This window comes from Tachypleus tridentatus, chromosome 3 (genome assembly GCF_004210375.1).
Source record: "Tachypleus tridentatus isolate NWPU-2018 chromosome 3, ASM421037v1, whole genome shotgun sequence".
NCBI classification, from domain to species: Eukaryota; Metazoa; Arthropoda; class Merostomata; order Xiphosura; family Limulidae; genus Tachypleus; species Tachypleus tridentatus.
The window spans coordinates 89,780,345-89,803,232 of NC_134827.1; the positions used below are offsets into that span (position 1 = coordinate 89,780,345).

General features: G+C 31.8%; 1 protein-coding gene across 14 annotated transcripts in view; it reads right to left on the reverse strand.

The window, feature by feature from the left end:
• egg (SET domain bifurcated histone lysine methyltransferase eggless) overlaps positions 1 to 22,888 on the reverse strand; it is a 196,199-nt gene that overhangs the window by 118,144 nt on the left and 55,167 nt on the right. For 12 of the 14 annotated variants that reach the window (XM_076495536.1, XM_076495545.1, XM_076495537.1 and 9 more), the window contains 4 exons: positions 13,851 to 14,203; positions 9,733 to 9,805; positions 8,199 to 8,398; positions 5,796 to 5,866 (listed from right to left, as the gene is read on the reverse strand). In XM_076495536.1, coding sequence (XP_076351651.1) covers positions 5,796 to 5,866; positions 8,199 to 8,398; positions 9,733 to 9,805; positions 13,851 to 14,203 — 697 coding nt within the window. Of the gene's footprint in view, positions 1 to 5,795; positions 5,867 to 8,198; positions 8,399 to 9,732; positions 9,806 to 12,549; positions 12,865 to 13,850; positions 14,204 to 16,232; positions 16,323 to 22,888 lie in introns of those variants that run through there. The other 2 variants (XM_076495547.1, XM_076495549.1) reach the window with 2 other exon arrangements.

Below are 22,888 nucleotides of genomic sequence, written 5' to 3' on the forward strand. Positions count from 1 at the left end.
TTCATCGGAGCATATGGGTCTGGTGAAATTGATCATGGCCAATCTCTCTCAAAATTACAGGAAAATTATCACTGCCTCATGGGTTATTGCCAACCCTCCATGTAAAGTTCAAGAATAGTGAAGGGGAACACACTGAGAGATCAGTAACAGTAAAGGACTGGTGAGGTGCATGAAAATAAGTATAAGAACCAGTATTAAAAGAGGAAGGTTATGATCAGAGAGTATATGCTCTATGGAGCATACCCCTCTCATCAATATCAGCACTTCCCCAGAAGGGATGACATCTATTGAAGTCTCCCAGGATTAAAAAGGGAGATGGCAACTGTTCAATAAGAGCATCAAGAACTGATTCATCATAGGTCTCTCCAGGAGACAGGTAGAGAGAATGGTATGACCCAAGGAAAAACTGATGGCTATGGTCTCCTAGGATGTGTCAAGAGGCAAAGACAGGGTGGGCACATGCTGATCAACCAACAGTACCACCACTCCATGCACTTGTCCATCACACAGCCTGTCATTTCTGTACAAAAAAAGCTTCCAATAGGTGACTGTATCGGCAGTTTTCAGAAATGCTTCCTGTAAGGAAAGATATACACAGAATGGTAGGAAGCAATCAATGCTTTGATGTCATCCAGATTAGAATGGAAACCATAACAGTTTCATTGTATCAAGGTGGCCATTTTATTTATGTATAGGCAAATTAGGTGGAGATGCCTTCTGTTTTTGACCACATCTTTTTTCTTCATTGTCTTTATTCGAGGAGGTCTGTCAACCTCCATGGATCCTGCCCAGGGTCGATTGGGCAGGTCTTCATTCTTGGGAAAGGACTCCAGTGACTGAGGGTAAGAACGAATCATTGTTTTGCATCTTGGGGTGGCAAAAGAAGATGTTTCCAAGGAAATGCCTGTACCTGGAACCAAAGAAAGTGGATCTTGGGGTTTGCTGGAATGTATGTTAGGGACAGAGAAGGGTGTTGACGTTGATTCATCAAGTTTTTTAACCATAGAAGTCAAAAGACTTTTCATTTGGTATGAGAATGTTTCTTTTCAAGGCACAGAGAGATCTGTCAACACTCCCACTGAAGTAGTGAAATGAAGTGCAGCAGCATATGTTTGAGATGAAGAGGTCGACAACAACTTTCAAGCCTCAGGGTAAGTAATGTTTTGAATTGTCTTCAAACACTGCACCTCTTTTTCTTCGAACCATTTAGAGCAAGAATGAAAGTAGGACAGGCGAGACCCATTGCAACTGATGCAATGAGGGTTCATTTCACACTCATAGGCATCATGGTCCTTGACAACATAATTAGCACACAAAGAACCACAAAAATGTCTTTGAGTGACTGAACTGCTTACACTGGAAACATCTGAGAGGGTTTCAAATGTATGGCTGAACCTTGTGATTAAGATAACATGCCTTGATGGTGGCAGGTGGACATGGTGATGTAAATGTTAGAATGAGGACATTGATTAGCATCATAATTCCATCTTTGCAAGTCGAGATACGCCTCAATTCAGAAACCAGCGAGAATCTCTGACTCAGGGATGTTCTTCAAATCCCTCTTAACAATAACTCCTCATGGTGAATTCAAAGTAGCATGAGACATAATCTCAATAGGTATATCCCCCAATTGCCTTTGAATGCAAGAGGAATTCACTATGTTAAGATGTGGATGTTTCCACCAATATGTCACCAGAGTGAAGCTTTTTGACTGACTTTGGAGAGCCAGCAAGTCTCTCTGGTCCCTTCTGCATGAAAAAGGAAGGTATCTGAAAGAAAACGTAGTATAAGAAAATGAGGTACAAGTGTTACAGACATTGGAGATTCCTGCTCAGAATCTTCAAGACATGGTCATTTACTTATGGACTGTTTTTTCACTACTTTATTTAAGTTTTTATTTAAAAAATCCATAGTAAAAAAAGAATTTTTTAGTGCCCACTGCAGCAAAGCCATGGTTTTGGGAGCACTATACCCAAACACCAGCATCAGATACAATGCCCAAAACACCTGTTAAGAACATCCAACACTGGTATTTGCTTGACCCTAGCCAAAGTAGACCAGACGATTGTCCCTTGTGGGGCCACCACAAGACTGCTCGTCTGAAGGAATTCAAGGCCAAAGTAGTGTGTTAGGGTTGGACCCCTCAACCACCAGGATCCTCTCCTCCCCTTCACGGGTCACCACACATGGGTGGATGTTTAGATCCCAGAAGAGGTAAACTGAAAAAACAGAACCTTCCCTGGGAGGTCCCCTCACCACGTAGAGGAATCCACACTGAGAGGATGTTCAACTGAGTACTGGTTGAAATTATGTTTGATGTCCAGATACCAAATCTACAGTTTCATACAAATTATAAACTCAAGTTACCAACACTGACAAGGTAGAATATAGAATAAAAATGTCCTGTCTTTTCTATTTTCTGAGAGATCACTTACGTACTGAATCAAGGGTACTAGCTTTGCTCAACTCTTTCTATTTTCGAGAATATTCCTTTACTATAGTTACTTTATTTATGATATATGAATAATCAAAATCTCAAAAATGGTGAGAAAACCACTGGGGGACATTCTAGGTATTACAACATCATCTCCTCATTCACATACAAAACTTCAAGTTAGTTTGAAGAGTCTTTAGTCTGTTCAAAAATTTTCATATTTATTTAGACCAAAATACAGCTTAATTACTTAGCTTGATAAATTATGGTAGAATTATAATGTATCGATATTGAGAAGTACGTCTTTTTGGTTACTGAAATGGACATATAAAATCTAAAAAAAATTTCATTTCACATCCTCTACACGCAAAATTTTATGAGGCTTAGGAACCCACAAGTTGCAGTGAGTACATAGGTTGTAACTTTAAGATAATTGTTTACACTACTTCTTTATTTACTGTTCCACATTTTAAGTAAATTAAGTTTAGGTACATCTTTGCAAGTAGTAATAATGCATATACATGTGTATTATAACTATATCTGACCATATTTTACAAAATACTAGTCCACTAAAACACAACCAAAAAATATTTCAGATGTTTGGAAATCACTTCTTACTTAGACTAGAAACCTAGAATATCCAATATATTCACAAGCAAATCTTTAGTATAGGTATTTCATTACAAAATTTTATTGCTTGTGTACACAAAAAACTTGTAATATTTACCAAGTCTGCCAAATTTTGTGAAGATACACATACTGTATCAAAAGTTATAGTGTAAATACCTAAGATGTGCAAATGTGCAAAAGGGTTAATTAAATTTTGAAAATAACTGTATAAAAAGGTTGCAACTGTCCAATTTAACCCTCATCATATAATTATGGTTTAAATTTTCATTATAATTAAATCATGCTCATTCTAATATATAATTTTTTATAACCTTAAAAGTCCTATAAACATTGTTTTCTGTATTTCATATTTTAGCTGAACTAACGAATTTTTGTTTTGAACAAAAGGTCTTGGGCATTAATTTGTGGGAGATATGATTGATCAAATGCTAGTTTTACACACCTCAGGTTTTAAATTCACAATGTATAAATCAAGAGAACTGTTGAGGAAAAAAACATCTATAAATAATGTAATTTTGGTCTCAAATGTTAGGCCTATTTGTTTTAATACTTTATCAGTTTTTGAAGCATTATACTTTAGAATAATAAATAAAATTACATAAGATGTTTTTTCTATTATTGTCAAGCTCAGATTATGACTTCTGGTATTAAATGAAAGATGTTTTGGTGAGAGACAATATTGTGGGAGTTTGTAGAAATTAAATATAAAAGGAGATAAGAATATAAAGAGTAAATAAATACACTCTGGAGATGTAAATCATCATATTTACATTAATAAAAATAAAGCAATGAATTTGAGAATGTTTGAAAGGTTAAGATCATATTAAACATAATATCAGACATATGTATTGAATATTTGATTAAATGATGATGACGATGTTACATTCAAGTTGCAACTACATTATTAAGTTGTGAGTGATCAATAACTCCTGATGAAGCTTTAATTACAAAAAACTTAAATTTATACTCAGATGCCTGTTATTTTCATATTTACACTAATGAAAATATTTAGTAATAAAATTCAGTTTGCACTTATAAAAGTTACAAATAATAGTAAAAATACTATTCAATATTTGAGAAATGACTGAAATAATTATGTTTATTTACATTTTTAAATGCATACTTAAAAGGTCTAACAAGTTAGTGACATGGTACAGAAAATGAAAAGTAAAAAATATAAATATTTACCTTAAAAAACTTTTGATATTAATTAATATAGATGGTTCTAGGGATTATGCAGATGAAATTGAAAACTGTAAGATGACAAAAATTCTAATCTTAACATGAAAATCACCTACTCAAACTAGTCAAACTCCAAGTACAACTGGTTAAACAATTTGGAAAAATCTTTTAAATAAATAATTAAAAAATCTTATTCTTTGTGTACAAAATACTTGTAATTTTTATTATTATTAAAAAAATTTTTGAAGATACATTGAGAAAGCTGATATGTATAGTTTCACCTGCAAAGCACCAACACATTAACACAAGGTTAACTAAATAATTATCCAGATCTACCATACAAAACAAGGCACTGTCAAGTATAAATGTAAGACAGAGATTCTTCATATGTGCAGTATACACTGGATAATTACCAGTGTGGTAACTCACCCACTATGAAGGTAGATTTTCTGTCTCAGGACACATCTCCTCCTAAAGGAGTTATCCAGAGCAAACTTGGCACGCTAATTTAAAAGTGTAAAAGCAAACCCAATTCATACTTTAACATATACTAAAAAATTAAAATGTTATAGAATAAACCCTAAATCCTTACTACAGTATTTAGTGTCATGTGGTGACTTTGGACAAAACTCACTCCATGACAAAATCCTACAAACCAAAGATTGTAAATAACATGAAGTTTATGAATGTTTTCCATGTTTGCAAGAGAAAAAAGAAATAGGAATGCAGTCTCTATAATAACCTGCAAAACTTCCATAAAAGATAAGATATTAATAAGCATTAAAAGTGCTTTTAGAAAAAAACCCATTACGGACTGAGAATTCGCTTTTAGTTGTAGACTTCACAAGATCTGGTGGGTTTTCACCAAAGACAAAACTGGATATAAAATTTGCTACCCAAAAAAATTAGTCAAGTTGCACATATTTTTAATTAATAAACTGTTACCTTGTTTTGTACTGTTTTTCTTCAAAAGGTAATGTCTACCTAAAAAATCTTAATACATCAATATTGAGGAGATAACTGCAAACTATGACTGTAGATATGTCATGTTACTGTACATCAATTAACAATTATTTACTGCTCTGTTGCAACTATTGCCACTCCTGTAGGAAGAAAAAGACTGCTCAAGCTTCTAAATTATTTCAATGAAAGTGCAAATTAAATTTATCCAAGGGATAGGCATGCAAGACCACTTGTAAAAATGACATCCTTTTGAAATATTGCACAAATTCATAGTATAATAAAATTCTAGACTGATAAAAACAAATGTGAAAAAGTAAAAAATATTATATAACCTGGTAAGTTTTTTTTTTTCTTGTCAGGTACAAAACTAAGGGAAACAACAGACTTTTGTGCTATACCTTGGAAAAGTGAAAGCATGTTGAACTTACCAAGAAACTTAACACAGATATCATAATTTACTTCTGACATTATGAATTATACACCTTGCCCAAAAAATGTTTTATTCTGTTTTTGATTATATTGATTACTTGCCTTTCATTTAAACTCACTGAAAAAAAAGAGAAAGAGAGAGAGAGAAGTACTTTACCTGAGCTGGTGATATAGCTATGGGATGTTTACTCTGGTTTCCAGATGAAGATATCACAGATAACAAATTTCCTTTAAAGGCGAGAAAAAACAACAACAATGGAATATGACATCATACGTTAAACAGATAATAAATAGAGACTTAAATACACAAAATCACTGTTAGTAACTTCAGATAACAAATTACCAGTAAACAAAAAACACTGCATTAATTTTTTCCTGTAATAAATATCTTTCCTCTGAAAGATTTTTGGAAGAAAAGAAAAAGATATGAAAAGAAGAAGTACATCTACTCTTTAAAATATTATAAAACAAATGAGCTATTGTGTTTAACACCAATTAAGCATGAAAGACCAATTTATTTAACAGCTGGAGACAAGATAAATCTTATTAACCCTTTTTATACAGATAGGGGTCAAAGTGCATGTCATCATATTTTGTAGACTTGCATTCAAAATTTTATTAACCTAAATCTAAATTACCCCATTTTTCTTTGTAGAATGACTTCAAGTTGTAGCAGAAAACTACATTAATCTATCCTAAGTAGCTAAAAACACATAACAATGTGTGCAGCTCACTTTATGCTATTGAACTCACAAGTCATTGCTTGCATGCCTCGTGAAACAGTTTTATCATATTGTTATTATTCATTTTATCTAATCTAACCTTAATTGACCTAAAGATTTTCCTATTTCTTTATAACAATAAATAACAAATAAATATAAAAACACCTGATGATGCTTTAATACTTTTTTTAATTTATACTAATGGGAATAATGCATTAAATAATTTTCACTCAATTAAATAATGCATCAAAGAATATAGAATATTATGCAAAAGCAGACAAGTTCTTATAACTATCACAATTGTTCTGACTTTCTAACTATGCAACAAGAGCAATTAAATATTCAAAGCTTGTCAATGTATGTCCTATGGGAATAAAGTTTGAACTAGAAGAGAAATACATTATTCCATGCACAGAAAACAAAGAAACTGCATGCAGTTTCAGCAAAATAATTTTATTTTGATATTTTCTACCAACTGTAATAAGAATTCATTATTTAAGGAAGTTATTTGCACTTGGACTGAATGTTTCACCAACAAGGTGATTTTCATGCTAAGCATAAAAATGCAATTTTTATCTTAACAGTTTTTACATTGCACTTGCATAATTCTGAAACCTACTAAATGAATATAAAAATTTTAAGGTAAATGTTTATATTTTAATATACGTTTTCTCTAGCCATTATCATCAACATATGACACAATAAAATTTCTAAAATAAAGAGATTTCAATATATACATCTCTCTCTCTCTCTCTCATCTCTTTGCTGAATAACCCTAAAAATATCTTCTTTGGGTTCCATGTGTAATTTCAAGTCTTAACTTTTTCAAAAAAGTTTGTTTTTCACATTTCATTTTCCTTTGCAATTCTTTTATTAATCACAACAACCAACACACATCCATGGGACTATACAGTGTTATCATCAACAGAGATGGTTTTAGCCTCAGCAACATAATTTTGACTTGCCTTGTCAAGAAAGACTTCTTCAGCAAGACAAAAATTTACAATAATTATGAAAAATTATTAATTTTCAAATATTATTATGCATTATTTCAGAAAATAATACATAACTAACTAAAGCATAAAAGTAAGATCTAAATTAAATTTCACTTCAAACATCATACACATATACAAGACAAGAAAAAATACCCACACACTAAAGACACTGATCTCAATAATATATTTAGCAGCAGTTCACTTTTTATTGTAAAATGAAACTTGTGTTTATTATTTGACCTAATACAGGTAGAAACACAGCTTTGACTTTCAAAGCAGACCTTAAACTAAGGAAATATTTACTTTTGTTTGTTGGAGTGAGAAATTATTTTAAATAATTTGAAATAGTAATGTAAAGAATGTGTATTGCTTGCTTTGGCTGTATGGAGGAAGCAGTTAGATCACAAAACACACAGTTTCTTCTCTATAAAATCTTTAGAGTTGAGAAGTCATAACCATGACCAGATAGCAAGACAACAAAAACAAATTTTAATTGTTGGTTTAAATGCTTCTTTTTGAAATAAAGGAATAAAACTTGTACTTTTCCATTTATCAAGTAGAAGACACCTGTTCACATTGTATCTTCTCTACTAATACCTGTCATTGCACATTTACTTCCTGGTTGGTCGCGTTCCAGATGCTCTCATCATTATTTTATAATTAGCATGTAAATTAATTTTACAGATTTTTACTTACAGTAAATTAATTTTTTAATAGTTTCAAATGCTTTGGTAGATTAAAAATAAAAAATATTATGAGGTGTCAGAACAAGCTTATTCACGTTATAACTTCAATCAAATGTAGAAAGTACTTATGAAACAAATTAAAATAATCAAAAATTACCTTGAGATGTGAACACCTGGTGAATGGTGGTAGCTGCTATTTTGTGTGAATTTATGGTAAATGAACTTGGTGACGAGAGCTGCATCAACCCTGGAGAAGTGGACGGAGCCCTTGGAATGATTATCTTACTTTCAGGTGCACCATATATTGGCAACTTTGAAAATGTATCATAAAAATCAAGTTCCTCTTCTTCTTCAGGTCTGGAAAAGAAAAAAACAAGTCACATAAGCTATGAAATTTTTAAATGCAATAAATCACACACATATCATTCAATTTAGTAAAAGTTTATGCAAAAATTGCATTACCAATCTTGAATATTAACCATGCTATACTAACAACTTACAGAAGATCACACATAAACCTGTGTTATTTGCTTCAGAATATCCAATGTTGCTAAGTGCAGCTTATATAGAGTGCCTGTAAATTTTTACATCTACCCAAAAGAAAAAAACAAAATAAACAAAACATTATTATCCTATTGCACAGCTGCAAATTATGCAACATTCAACAATATTAAGCATTTACATTTCTAGAAATGTAAATTTTCTGAAAAATGTGAATAAAGTATTCTTGTGTATTTTTCATTAGATTATTTCACGAGTAATTTATTTCATTTTGTTAATCTACATGCAATTATTCAACAACATTTACTCTTAGAAAAATAACCTTATTTCCAAAGCTTACCTACAGTAACATTTTTAAGATAATATTACCTCCAACATGAGTAAATTCAAAAAAGGTTTTGTTTATAATCAGGGACAAATTAACACATTAGCTCTCACATGACCTACAGGTGGGTCATGATACTCTTCCAGCAAGACCCACACAATTCTCTGGTGAGTTGTGCTCTATTTTCTTTCTCAAAGGGCCATTTATTGACTGGGACACAATGGTTACCCATACACTCTTCCTACAAAAAGTAATTGTAAAATGAGTAGCAGCACTCTGCAAAGTACTAGCAAAATAGTCTTGGGAGCCAATGTGTTAAAAGTGGGCAACTGGAGCTGTAGCCCCATAATAATAAACCATTAAACAAAAGGAAAGGATCTGTCATTAGTTCTTTTGGGAAAATTCTTAACCTTTTCACTATAGGTCCTTAATCATCTTTTGCTTATTGTAGTCTTCATACTACAAGTTTTAAGAAAGTATTTATATCTTCACAAGATTTGTTAAAGGGAACAAAGTACATGTACATGCAGAAAAATAACAGCTTGTAAAATGCTTCAGAAGTATTTTCAGGTAGTTAAAAATGAATTTCTGTTTTGGTTCATTCAACCAGTGTACTTACTTTTCAGATTTAATTTTCAATATACTATTACCAAGACTGTTGGAAATAATATTGAAGGTATCCTGTACATTCTGTAGTTTATTTTTATATACATCTACAAACAAAACTTTAAAGCAAGAAATACATAAGAGATAAATATACTTAACTTCTAAGACAGAAGTGAAAAAATGATTATGTACAAAAAAGCAATATTTTTCACAGCTCTTAAACCATGTAAGTAAAATATGCTAAGCAATATTTCCTTACTCTTCATTATCTAATAATCCTTTGAAGTCTTTCTCCATTCCATCATATAGATCATCAATTTCCTTGCAGTTTGCTATAAAGCAGAATATTAATGGTTAGAAGGTACTCAGAAAACACTTTAAAATGTCCTTAATGCTACCTTACAAGTGCTATAGCCCACACATTTTTTTTTTTTTTTTATTTACAGGTATATAGGGTAAAGAGTACACAAAGTAACACTTTATTAAAAGAATCCCATCTCAAGAAAAATTAAGATTATTCAATGCCACAAAAGTAATATTTCAAAATATTTTTGCTGCCTTTATTTAGAATACATAAGCTGTAATAACTTGCTTAGCCAACTGTTGAATAAAAAAACAAGTCTTATGAGAATTAATATAGTTGAGCAACTCTTTTGTTTCAAAGTAAAATTTATATTCAAATTACAAATTTTACAGATAGAAAATACCACTCTGAAAAATAAATATAAGTCATATACAGCTATGTGACAAAAACTAAACCTAACTCATAATTTTGCATTTCCCCATGAGGCTCAACATCATATACAATGAATGATCAATTACAAACAAACCAAAAAGAAATATTCCCAAAAAGTTAAATGTTACCTCCAACATTAATTTTATTATACATATTTACCATTTCACATTTATTCACTACATCACTATTTTTAGTAGTTAATCTTGCAACTTAAGAACTACTACTTCTGTTATGCTTAACTTTCAAATGTTAAGCATTTAAGCACATAACCAGCAAGCTATGAAATAAAGGCTTAAATACAAATTCACTGTCCCAATTACATCTTGTCAATTAAATTACCACTAGTGATGACTTACTCATAATCTGTTCTTCCAACAAGTTTTTTTTTCTTTAAACTAAACATCAATGAACTCTTGCATCAAAAAGCAGTTACCAAAATAAAGTATATTTAATACAAAAAGAATCACCAGAATTAGATTTTTACTTAAGTTAATTTTTTTTTTTAAATGGAATAATATTTAATTTGTTTTCAATGAAGTATGTTTTCAATATTCAAATAAGCTAAACTGGCACTGGCATGCTCCAAAAACACAAGGCATTATCAGATTGAGATAAGTCATGATTAATTAAACTTATCCTTTGGTTCCATGACTATCTCTTGAGGTGAATAATCCATTTTCTGTAGCAAGTCCCTATGACTATGACAAACCTAATGTATGGTTTACAAATCAGTATTTTAAGACTATAAACAAAACTATATTTAGCTTAATTCATATATTAAATCCTTGACACAAATTTTTATTGATTGTACATACTAAATAAAGAAGCAAAACAAACAACGATCTCCTAAAAGCTAACTAGAATATAAATATATACACACATACGTATATTATTTTTATCATATTGACCTTCCAGTCATGCCTAGCTAACATTACGTAACTTGCATTGGCAGAGAGCATGTGCATTCAAGTTAGGAATTGAATAATGTAAAATTAACCTTTAGTCTTCTCTGTGTTTTACTGGACTAAACTTTTGTAATACACAGTCACATTTTAATTATTATACATTATATAGATTACTATATAGATTATATAGATTTTACTATTTAGAAATAAATAAAAAAACATATTTTTCTTAAAATATAGAATAATAAATCAAAAAGTAAAGCAAACAATTATCTCTTCTAGTTATGATCTTTCTACTCGATTGCTGCTGGACACAGGTTGCTGAGCATTTTAAAATTTCTCACATGGAAGACATCAAACAAAATGTTTTTTTGGTTTTACAGGTATAGCTGAATAACTAAAAATCATAAATACATATAATAATACCACAGAATTCAACTATAATTTTTTAAGCCTAGTAACTAAGATATATGTAGGTTTAAAATAATATTAAACATAGAGCAGACTAAAAACACACTTTTCTTGAAATCTTGGTTTGAAAGAAAATTGTAGCTTTTTCACAGATTAAAATGGCTGAGATCACTATGGGACAATCTAAGCTGAAGGTTGGTTATTCATGCCATATATTGAAGTAAGTGAATATAAGAAATTGTTTCAAAAAATGGAGTTGAACAGGCCACCCTATTTATTTAATTCAGTACATAAACCATGCCTCAGCAAAATAAAAAGATTCAAGGTTCTTATTTTATATTCTAGCTTGTTAATATTAGTAATCAGAGTTCTTACAATTTGTATAAAACAACAGAACACATATTGACATCAAAAACATCTAATTTTAAAAAGTGTTGAATTCAACATATGACATGATTCACTAAAAGTCTATATTTAGGTGTGTTCTTTTAATATTTACTTTTAAGTTAAGAAGTTAACTCATATAATTTTAAAGTCTGAATTATAATCTACCTTTTGATTCCAAACTTACTGATATAAATTCATAAAACAATAGTTAAATAAAATTTTAATGCAAGTAAACAAATTCATTATGACCCATGACCCATCACGAAACTGTTAAACCTTGTTTCAGAGTTGAAAAGCTAAGGATCAATAAAAACAATAAAATTATGTATACATATACAGTGGAGGACTGTTAAGCTGAGGTATTTGGGAGGTGTCAACCTGCTTAACAGCGACTTAAACCTTTGTGACTGAAAAGCCGAAGTCGCCAACAGCTCCGCCGAAAAGCCTCATCCGGGCCATTGCGTGATCATTATAATATTAATGTATAGACTATTCAGATACAATTGACAAGTGCCGTTTTAACACAAACGACCAATGCATTGCGATGGTTCGCTTTTCCACTTTTTAATAAATAAAATATACAACACAATTTTGATTAAGATTTATTAATAATATAAAGATTACAATCAAAATAAACCTTTTTATTGTAAAATTTCGTCTTTTGGGCCATGAAGTTCCTTGTGTAGTTTCTCTGCTTGTGCTTGAATAACTGGTCCAGATATGGGAATTCCATTGTTTCTGGCTTCACAAAATGCATTGAACGTTGCCTTGTCTAACTCAGGATCTTGTACTGTTCTAGCTCTCTTGCGTTTCAAACCACCCTCATCAAGTTCATCAATAAATGCTCTTAATTTATTCTCATCTTTAATCCACCCACGCAATGTAGACTCAGGTATGCCTAACTCTCTACTAACTTTAGCGCGAGTTTCGCCGTTTCGTATTCTTTCGATGCATATTTACGTTTGATACTCATGGGGTAGGAATTTGTCAATATGATATGCTCACTATTAATTCAGAAACTAAAGTGATTTCTTTTGGATTTGTGGCCAATATTTATACAATTCCATAAAAATATCGGATTATCGAATTAAAAATAATACTTTAATTATTGATCACTTTTTTCACGGATTTACCGCGGATTAACTTTAATGTTTAGAGAGGTGTGATTCGGTAACAATGGCGGCCTGTGACATAGAGAGCGGATAAGGTAGATTAACGGTCGATTTCTATTGTAATATATTTTATTTATTTCCCAAATTAAAGCAAATCCTTTTTAAATATCCCCTTGAAGTTATAAAGCCAGGATTAAATTCGTAAGCCGCGTTTTTACACGTTCTTAAATTAGCGCGATAATCCTCGCTCACAAGACTTGCTACAGCGGCTTAAGCGATTTCGCGGTTTACTGGTCCGCGGCTTAATGGCGCTCCACTGTAATTTCTTTGTTTTCCTATAACAACACTGTATGAATTTACAGCCTCTTCCCCATCATTTATGGTGCAGCACAGAGCCTAAACAAACAGTATGATTACTGTGAACTTTTAATGGGAAACAAGTAGAATTTCAATGTGTAAATATATTAACTGCACATAATAATTCTGACAAACTCTAATATAATGCAATGGCACTAGGGTACAACACTTGTAATAAGTATTCATGTATATCAAGGTCTAGTAAACTGGAACTCCTAAAGAAATAAGTTAATCTGTAAGGTGTAACTAACTTCCAATCATATTTTCTTAGGAAACTTACTAAAATTGCAACATTCTTTACTAATGACTACTCTTATAGTAATTATGAAGTAAAACCCAAGTTTTTGTTGTTGTTGTTGCTCTTTTCAAATCGTGTATGTTCTGTGCAAGTCTAAATACAAAGTAATTTTTGTTGCAACAAAAATGAAATGCCATATTGCACAGAAGAATAAGGGTTGCTAATACTTACTTTCAAGAATATTCATTCTTTCCAACTGGCCTTTCAATCCTTTCTCCACCTGTGCCTGAAATCTTAAGTTGTCTAGCAATGTTTCAATAGCTTTGGCAATGTCAAAATTGGCTTTGAAAAATTCATCACTTTCTTTTCTTAGCTTTTTTGATGGTGGTATTTCATCATCCACAATTATACTATGAGCAGCCTTGTGATCAGTTGCAGCAGTTTCATCATCATCGATCACAACTACTTCTTCTGTACAATCATCAATGGCATCTGAAGGCAGTATGTCTTCTTTATTCATTTCCATACTAGGTAGTGTTACCTCTGTATCATTTATTCTTGTTCCTTCTGGAAGCATGACTTTTCTAAAATTGATGGACAAATTAGACAAATTAATACCTAATTATATGGTATTTATGTGAAATTAGCAGGCCTGAATAAAAGATATATAGTTGTATATTTAACACATCAAAAATTGTAAATACAAATACTGGTCTAAGAATTTTCCATACAAGTTTTAATCAATTACAGATCTAACCCTTCATAGGCCAAGTGCATAAGAGTAGTCATTTCATTTCATAGTAGCATCTTAAACCAAATTACATAAAATATTTTACTTCTCTAATATATTAGATATTTTAACTAGTATGTAAAACATAGTCTTAAAAATACATTTGTACTCATGCATTAATAAGTAGCACTAACATCCTTGAAAAAACAACAGTTTTTATTGTTGTTGTTGTTTTTTGTTTTTTTTTATTAGTTTCAGCTACAGGAAAACAATAAGGCTAAAAATTAGGTGAATACTTCTTTCATTGTTGGAAACAAAATTGTTTTTCAAACCATATGCAAAAATCAACCTGTAAACAAAAACAATAAATTTCTACTTTAATTAATATTTAAGTAACCAGGGAATTGTTGGGGAGGTACTACAACTTTCCTCTTGTGAGGAGTTCAAATTTAACGACAGAGGAAGAGAACCTCATTTGCATTGCAATAACAAAGACACAATGAAGTAATATAGTAGCAAATGAAATCAAACATGAGACTCTCAAATCACAAAGTATCTCCATACTCCCATACACACACCCATTACATTTGTGCTTTTTCAAAACAGCCCTTCACAACAACTGTAGTTGCTCCTTACCACATTTAACTGGTCAGTTTCAAGAACAATTATATATAATTTTATCAATTACAGATATTTTTTAAAGAAAGACAATTACAGACACACATGAACAACATCAAACAAAACTAAATTAAAACAAGTTCTGATTATATTGCTGTTGGAACGTACATAATCTAACCTATATAAAACCCAGTGCCACATCACATCATGCTTGGCTTCTTGAAACGTAAGTCACAAAAGCCAAAATGCATTGATCCAAATAGAATAGACTTGGCATAGCCAAGTGGTTATGGCACTTGACTTGTAATCTGAAGGTTATGGATTCAAATCCCTGTCACACCAAACATGCCCACCCCTTTCAGGTATGGGGTGCTTTTAAATTCCCAATTTCTTATGCATCCTTTATATACAATGTGTAATAATATTCTGCTTAATAATGCTGGCAGTCCAGCACAGTCAGGTGATTAGGATGCTTGACTTGAAATCTTTTAACTGTGGAGGTGTTTTAATGTTTAGTCAATCCCACTATTCATTGGTAAAATAGTAGACCAAGAGTTGGTGATGGATGGTGGTGACTAGTTGCCTTGGCTTTCACTGAAAAATTAGGCTAGAGCAAATAGCAACAAAAAAATGAATAACTAAATTCTTAACATGTGGTAACTGGTATGACAATATAAAGTATTAGGTTGAGGAATAATTCGTGAGCGTTTTTAAATAATTTCATTCAAGCATTACATGCAAGACTATACAATACTTCAATGCATGAACACATTACACCCAAAACATTTATTATGATACTTTATTTCATGTAATACCTAGGTTTATAGTATGCATTGTTTTAAACGAAATTGCAAGAAATTAAATGCGAAAAGCAGATGGTGTCGAAAATGCTTGATTTTGTCCACTTGACATTCCATTTAATGAGCTGAAAATGAAAACAAAAATTAAAGACATATGAAAATCTAACACACCATCTATTAGAGCAAAAAATTATCTACCAAATGACATGAAATATTTTGCAAAAGCGTTTCATTTATGAATATATTTTTTTAACTTGAAAAAACGCTCACGAATTATTCCTCAACCCAATATCACTAATTTAAATAATTCTCATGAATTAAGATTTTATTTATTCTAACTCACTGCAATGAAAAGTTACAGCAACAGTTCATGAATAGTTTTAAAATAGCATTTAATCACAGTTCCACCATAAACAAAATAAGCTGTACCTAGCTTAATTAAAATGTAAAAGATATGCTGCTCACATTCTGAATAAACATTGCTGTTCTAGTGAAATGTTTGTAACAAATAAGCCAGGCTTCCATAAACTTCACTTTTTAGGCAGAACCCATGGCCTAGTTTGTATGGACAAAGCAGAACACAAAATTATAATATGTAAAAGTAAAAATCCAGTCATGTTAAATTCCTTTAAATATAATTATGAAACCTATTTCACAAACAACTAACTGTAGTTCCACAGTAATTACTAATGATAAAAATACTTGAACTACAATGAGGCATCTAGACTACAAGTAGGATGCCTATCAACAAATGTCAAAATCATGCCAGATTACAATGACTCTTTTCAAACTGATAAAACTACTGTCAGATTTATTTTATTCTTTTTCCTAGAAAATGCTTTACCTTATATCACCAGACACATATCTGAACTGAAGTTAACATTTTTCTCTCTTTCGAAAAACACAGATCATTAAAATCAAATGTGGCTACTGCTAAAACAGCTAGTCAATTTCACTCATGCCAAATCCTTTTCCACTAGGCACTATTATATTCAAATATATCTGTTTTTCCTCATTTTTAAGACATGAATATTAACTAATTGGATGACTTTTAGGGTTAGGTAAATTAAGTGATTACATAGACAATGATTAAGAACATTTCTAATTACTACAAAAATGTTAATTTAAATCATGATTAACCAACCAACATCATAACTAATCAAAGAGAACTGGCTGGCAAAACTCATTGCCAACTTTTTGTTAGTACACTAATTTATTTACTAACTAATCCTTAGTGCTGTATAAGCAAATATGGATAACTGGGAAGGGTGCAGAGGGTCTTTACTCCCAACATCCCCCTTCATAATTGGTGACTATTCTTTAATGTCATATTAGCAGTTAAAAATCGTTAGAAGTATGAACCCCTTCAACTTTTTTAAATATATTTTTTCTTTCAATTTTATATAAACTATGAATCTAGGAGAATAGTCCAGGAGGTTGTAACCCTCTTTCATATTTTTCAATACTACAGTGATATTAATGTAAATTTATAAGTATTGCACTTTTTTTACATTGTCTGCATAGTAAGTTTATAACACAAAATTCTTACTATCCTAAATGTCTGGTCTGATGGAAGTAGTATTATGCACTTGACAAGTCTGAAACACTGCAACTTTCTAACTGCAGGGCAAGCATCATCGATTCTGCAACCCTGTACCCTAATTACAAAGTAATATTTTCTACCCACTTTTTTGTGCCAACATTTTAAAATATAACTTATAGATATAACCAATTTTTTATTACTGGACATTGTATAATCAATATTACATAATAGTTAATAAATGAGTAATATGTAACACCATTAACATGACTAACTCATTAGTCTATTTATATAAACCAAATCCATGCTTAATTATGGCTAGATCTGTAACATATACATTGTAGGAAGCACTAGAAAAATAAATCTAGCTTTGTGACATGGAGCCTAGACAAGTCTTGGTAGGTAGTAATGCTAATATGTACAAATTGTTAATTTCTTATTGATTTATCAGCAAGCAAATTAGCTTATTACAGTTAGTATTGCAAAATATATACATATTAAATTCATGTGTGTTGCTACAATCCTGCAACTGTGATAACCCATGGGTAGAGTAAGTGAATTTATCACCAACTACACTGTGATAACACAAGAGAGAAGAAATAATTTGTCTTGTCAATGGGATTCTAAAATAAATGAACCAACCCATGTGAATTTTTGACATAAAAGGAGAACTATTTAAAAGACCTAGATACAAATGTGGTAACAAGTGAACTTGTCAGTTTGTATTATGATAACCCAAGAAAAAAAAATTCTTATTGTCAACTGAGTTCTAATATAGTTGAAACAGACTGCATAGATGTCTGATGAAAAAGTGAACTAATGGCTTTAGATTCACTGTTTTTCTTATCAATTGTATCAGTTATTACATTTTTTAAGCTAATAGTAATGAAACTAGAGGGGTATCCATTATATTTAAAACACTGTATGATGCGTTGACATTTGATTTTGATAGACTGTCTACATCGTTTAAATACTTATACTGTTTTTTTACCAGTGGACAAAATGACACTCACTACAAACATATACAAAGATTAAACCTTACTGATATATCTGTTTACAGAGTTGTACCATTCACTGTTTGTTAATGTCATGAAACAGTAAACTGCTTAATATTTTCATGTTATCCACAGAGCTGTAAAAGGTTTAGTAAGTAACAACAAATATGTTGTCAGTATAGCATCTACAAAAGCTGGTTTTCTTGTCTACAAAGGGGAGGATTCGTTCAATATGTTTTATAAAAATGTCTGCTAAAACTAGAGAAAATGGTGAGCCTATAGTAACCACAAATATTTAGTCAAATAAAAAAGTATTATATTAAAAGTATGTGGATTGTAAATAAACCATGGTTAGTTCCATAATAGCTTCTATTTTAATTTCAGTCCTATGTGCAATACAATGAATATTCAACAGACATTATGTTATGATGTGGAGAGTTTTTGCAATAATGAACAGCTATATGGCACCAAAACTGATGAGGACTCCTGAGATCTGATATGGAGTGGTTAAAGATATTCCAAAAAGCTTTTTAATGGGCTGTCAACACAATATTCAGTATTATCTCAGTAGTAATGAAACAAATTACAAAAACCAATCAAGTTAGAACAAGATAATTTTATGGTACTACTTACAGCTCTAAGAAGTATGTTAGATTTGTGGATCTTAAACAGTCGGTGAATCTATGAAGAATAATTGCTGTTGGTTTTAAAGTTTCTTGATTTTTTTTTCATTAGTTAAAACTTGGTTTCAGAGTTTAACGTACTATTGTCTAATCATTCATGTCAAATAATCCTTCAAGATTTTTTTGTACCTGCTGTATATCCAAATCTAAATGTTAATAGTGTTGACCCATTTTTAATGATCCGAGGCATTAGGTTCTTGATATTGGTTTTTTGGTCTTTTCAAGGTTACCTGCTACTTGAATTAAAGTGGTTAAAGTTGTAATGACAAATTCAGTTCCTAAATGTATGAGCAAACAGTGGCTACTGGTTATTCTTAATAACTAATGCATGAATGTGAAGTGAGGATGGAAAAAAGAACCTAAGTAAAATTAGTAAACTGACATGGGCAATGTCAATATGTCAGGAAAGAAAACAGAGGATGGCAAAAGTATGATTGTTATGATAAGCTCAGAAATTCACATTAATCACTTGATGACACACAATCATAAAGAGGAATAGAATACTTACTAGGGATAGTAAAACATTTCAAAGAATATGAAAAAATTAAATTAAATGAAGACTACGATAAAAGAAACAGTACAAACAGGAGTGACAAGAATAGATGAGAAAAATTAGGAACAAAAATGAATATAATGAGGACAAAATTTATGAAACTGGGATATGCACAGAAATTAAAGCAACAAAATTTGAAAATTACAGAAAGATTGCAATGACAAAATTGAAAATTTAGATAAAAATATTGCATGTGTTTGTCATACACCTTTTTACATCTGCCAAATAATTCTAACCTAAAGTACCCTCCATTATAAAGTATGGAATGGAAGAATTTATTTGTTCCAGGGGTATAGATCCTGGAGAGGATGAAGGGTATACATCCCCCCTTCATTTTAAGTGAGGGGTATGGTGCATACAATCATCCCCCCTACAGTTTGGTCTGTTTAATTGTTTTATTGCATCACAGGCCTACAAATTGTGTGTTTGTTCTTGTGATTCTCATGTTCTTACCAATCAAATTACATAATTAGGCCTAGATGTAGGCTTTTTCAGTAGCCGAAATGTACATCTTTAATACAGGTGTGCTTCTAAGCTTTTCGATCTAAGCAATAGTTCGTAACTATCAGTCAGTAAGCCTAAGTATACATGCAAGTATCATCGCAACAAGATCACTCTGACTGCATGTTTACAGCTTTCAGGTTTACATAATCAGAGATTACCAATTTGCAAATTGAACAGTCCACACAAGTGGTTGCAAAATCACCCCCACCCCAATCGGGTGTAAAAAAATCTATGCCCCTGATTTTTTCTACACCTATTACGACTGCAGCTGTGTTAGAAGTTACTGAAGGGTCTTCCTGAACTAATCTAGTTTCAGAATTTAGCTAGCTATTGAAAACCACTGGACTATGATGGAAAAGTACCATGGAAGGCATTCAGTTCAAAATTACTTATGAAGTAAACAAGTAGAACACAAACAAACTTGTTTAAAAATCCCAGTTTTAATAACTAAGGAAACTTCCAACTAAGAGCCATAACAATTATCAATGGTAGCTGCCTTATTCAAAACAATTACAGTGATACATTAGAAGGAACTATCCCACAAAAGTATGATACAGTTTTATCTATACAACATAATGCTTTCTCACACTAGAACAGAATAGATTCAGAACTTGCATATTAACAAAACCTTTTACAGAATTTCTCTCCAACAAAATACATTTGTCCTTCATTCAACAAATACCTGAAGAAATCTCAAGACATGAAGTGTTGATAGAGAATGAGATATTTATTTTTGCATTACAAGCCATGGAAAAGAAAACTACCAAAACCAGATTTAGTGCCTGAACAGTGACAGCAAACCAGTAATGAAGGAAGATTTTATATTTTGGAGTTTTACAAATCACACCTATGGGTGTAATGTTAAGATTCAATTGTCAACGATTACTTTTATTGTTAAAACTTGAAGTATATATTTAAGATCCAACCATTTCCTTTGTACACCTTCATCAATAAGCAATATTACAAAAATTGTATTAAGTCTTTTACGGATCGTTATGTCAGAACTGTGGATTTTGTTGCTACTTTTATATCATTTATTAAGTTTATCGTTTTTCATAAAGTCAGGCCTAATGTTTGCTCCCGAGACTAAGTTTAGAACTCATAAACTGTACTTTGTAGTTGGAAAACTAAAATGTTTTCATTATTATTAACTGTACAGGAATTAACGTTTCAAGCTATTAATCAAAACGAACCCACCTAAAGTGCCACATGCGACATTTATTCTGTTGGACTCGCAAGGACGCAATGCAAGAGGAACCTAAAATTCGACCCGACCCGTTTATTAGGCTTAGACCTGACGCCAAAAACTAAATATTATCGTTAGCTTCATATTTGTGTTTTTGAAGTTTTTCTGTGTTTATTACTACTATTATTTATTTGGATTATTATCAATGTTTAGTATCGTTTCCGTCGCTTCTTATGAGCTCTGTCACTAAGACATCGCCTTCTCCAGTTTCAAACAAATACCCTAACCAAGTTTTACACCTAACTTAAAACCACCCTGTATCTCAGAACGGCTGGTATAGGCAGAACAACGTTTCGACCTTCCTAGGTCATCTTCAGATTAAGAAAGAGTTTGAATATGACCGTTGACGAACATGTCTTAAGGACGAGAGTATAAACGGGTACCAGATTGTACCTTATCTTTTTTCTAATACAGTTTCTTTAACATTATTAAATGTCGTTAAATTTCACACGCCAAAAAGTGTCGAAATGTTGAAAAACCAATGAGCTTAACATTTTTATAGACACAAATATAGATTATACTTTTCTGAATTTAGATGTAGATATGAAAATTTTCATTGAATCTTTTGTCTCTCATCTCAAAGCCTGACAAGTTCGGGGATTAAAAGAAAATATTCTACTGTGTAACACAAATTTTGTTCCTGGATATATGTGATATTTCTTAATTGCTTATGTTGTAAAAGTACAGAAAATTACCAGTATTCCCTTCAAACTTTGCTTTTGAGACCTGTTTGTTTGTTTTTTTGGAATTTCGCACAAAGCTACTCGAGGGCTATCTGTGCTAGCCGTCCCTAATTTAGCAGTGTAAGACTAGAGGGAAGGCAGCTAGTCATCACCACCCACCACCAACTCTTGGGCTACTCTTTTACCAACGAATAGTGGGATTGACCGTCACATTATACACCCCCACGGCTGGGAGGGCGAGCATGTTTAGCGCGACGCGGGCCCGAACCCGCGACCCTAGGATTACGAGTTGCACGCCTTACGAGCTTGGCCATGCCAGGCCACCTTTTGAGACCTGGAGAATGAAATTTAGAAATTAAACTATTTTCTATGTAAAAACGGTCAAATTTACACATATTCATTTACATAAGGTCTGAATAAAACAACATGTGAATCAAGATTTACATGTATTTATACTAAAGTTATACAAAAAATGAACAAAAATGTTTTTACAAGTGAGTAGTTTTTCGAGATTTGCGACTGTAATGTAAACTTCCACGTATCAGCCCCAAATATAGTCTCCCATAATGTCTTCGTTACACGCTCCTTGGTAGCGGCGTTCAAAGTCCAGTATATCTTGGTGAAAGCGCTCCCACGTTCTCCTTAAATTTATCAAAACGAGCGTCAAGGATATGGACTTTCAGGAGCATCCTGCAGCCCATTTTGCCATAATTCTTCACCAGAACCTCAACCAGTTCCACATAATTTTTGGCCTTGTGATTGCCAAAGAAGCCCCGAACCACTGTGACAAAGCTGTCCCAAACCACCGTTAAAAAGCTGCCCCAAGCTTTCTTTCCTTTCTACTGAGTTTCTTGGGGAATTCTGTGCACTCCAGGATCTTCTTAATTTATGGTCCAACGAAGCACCAGCCTTAATCT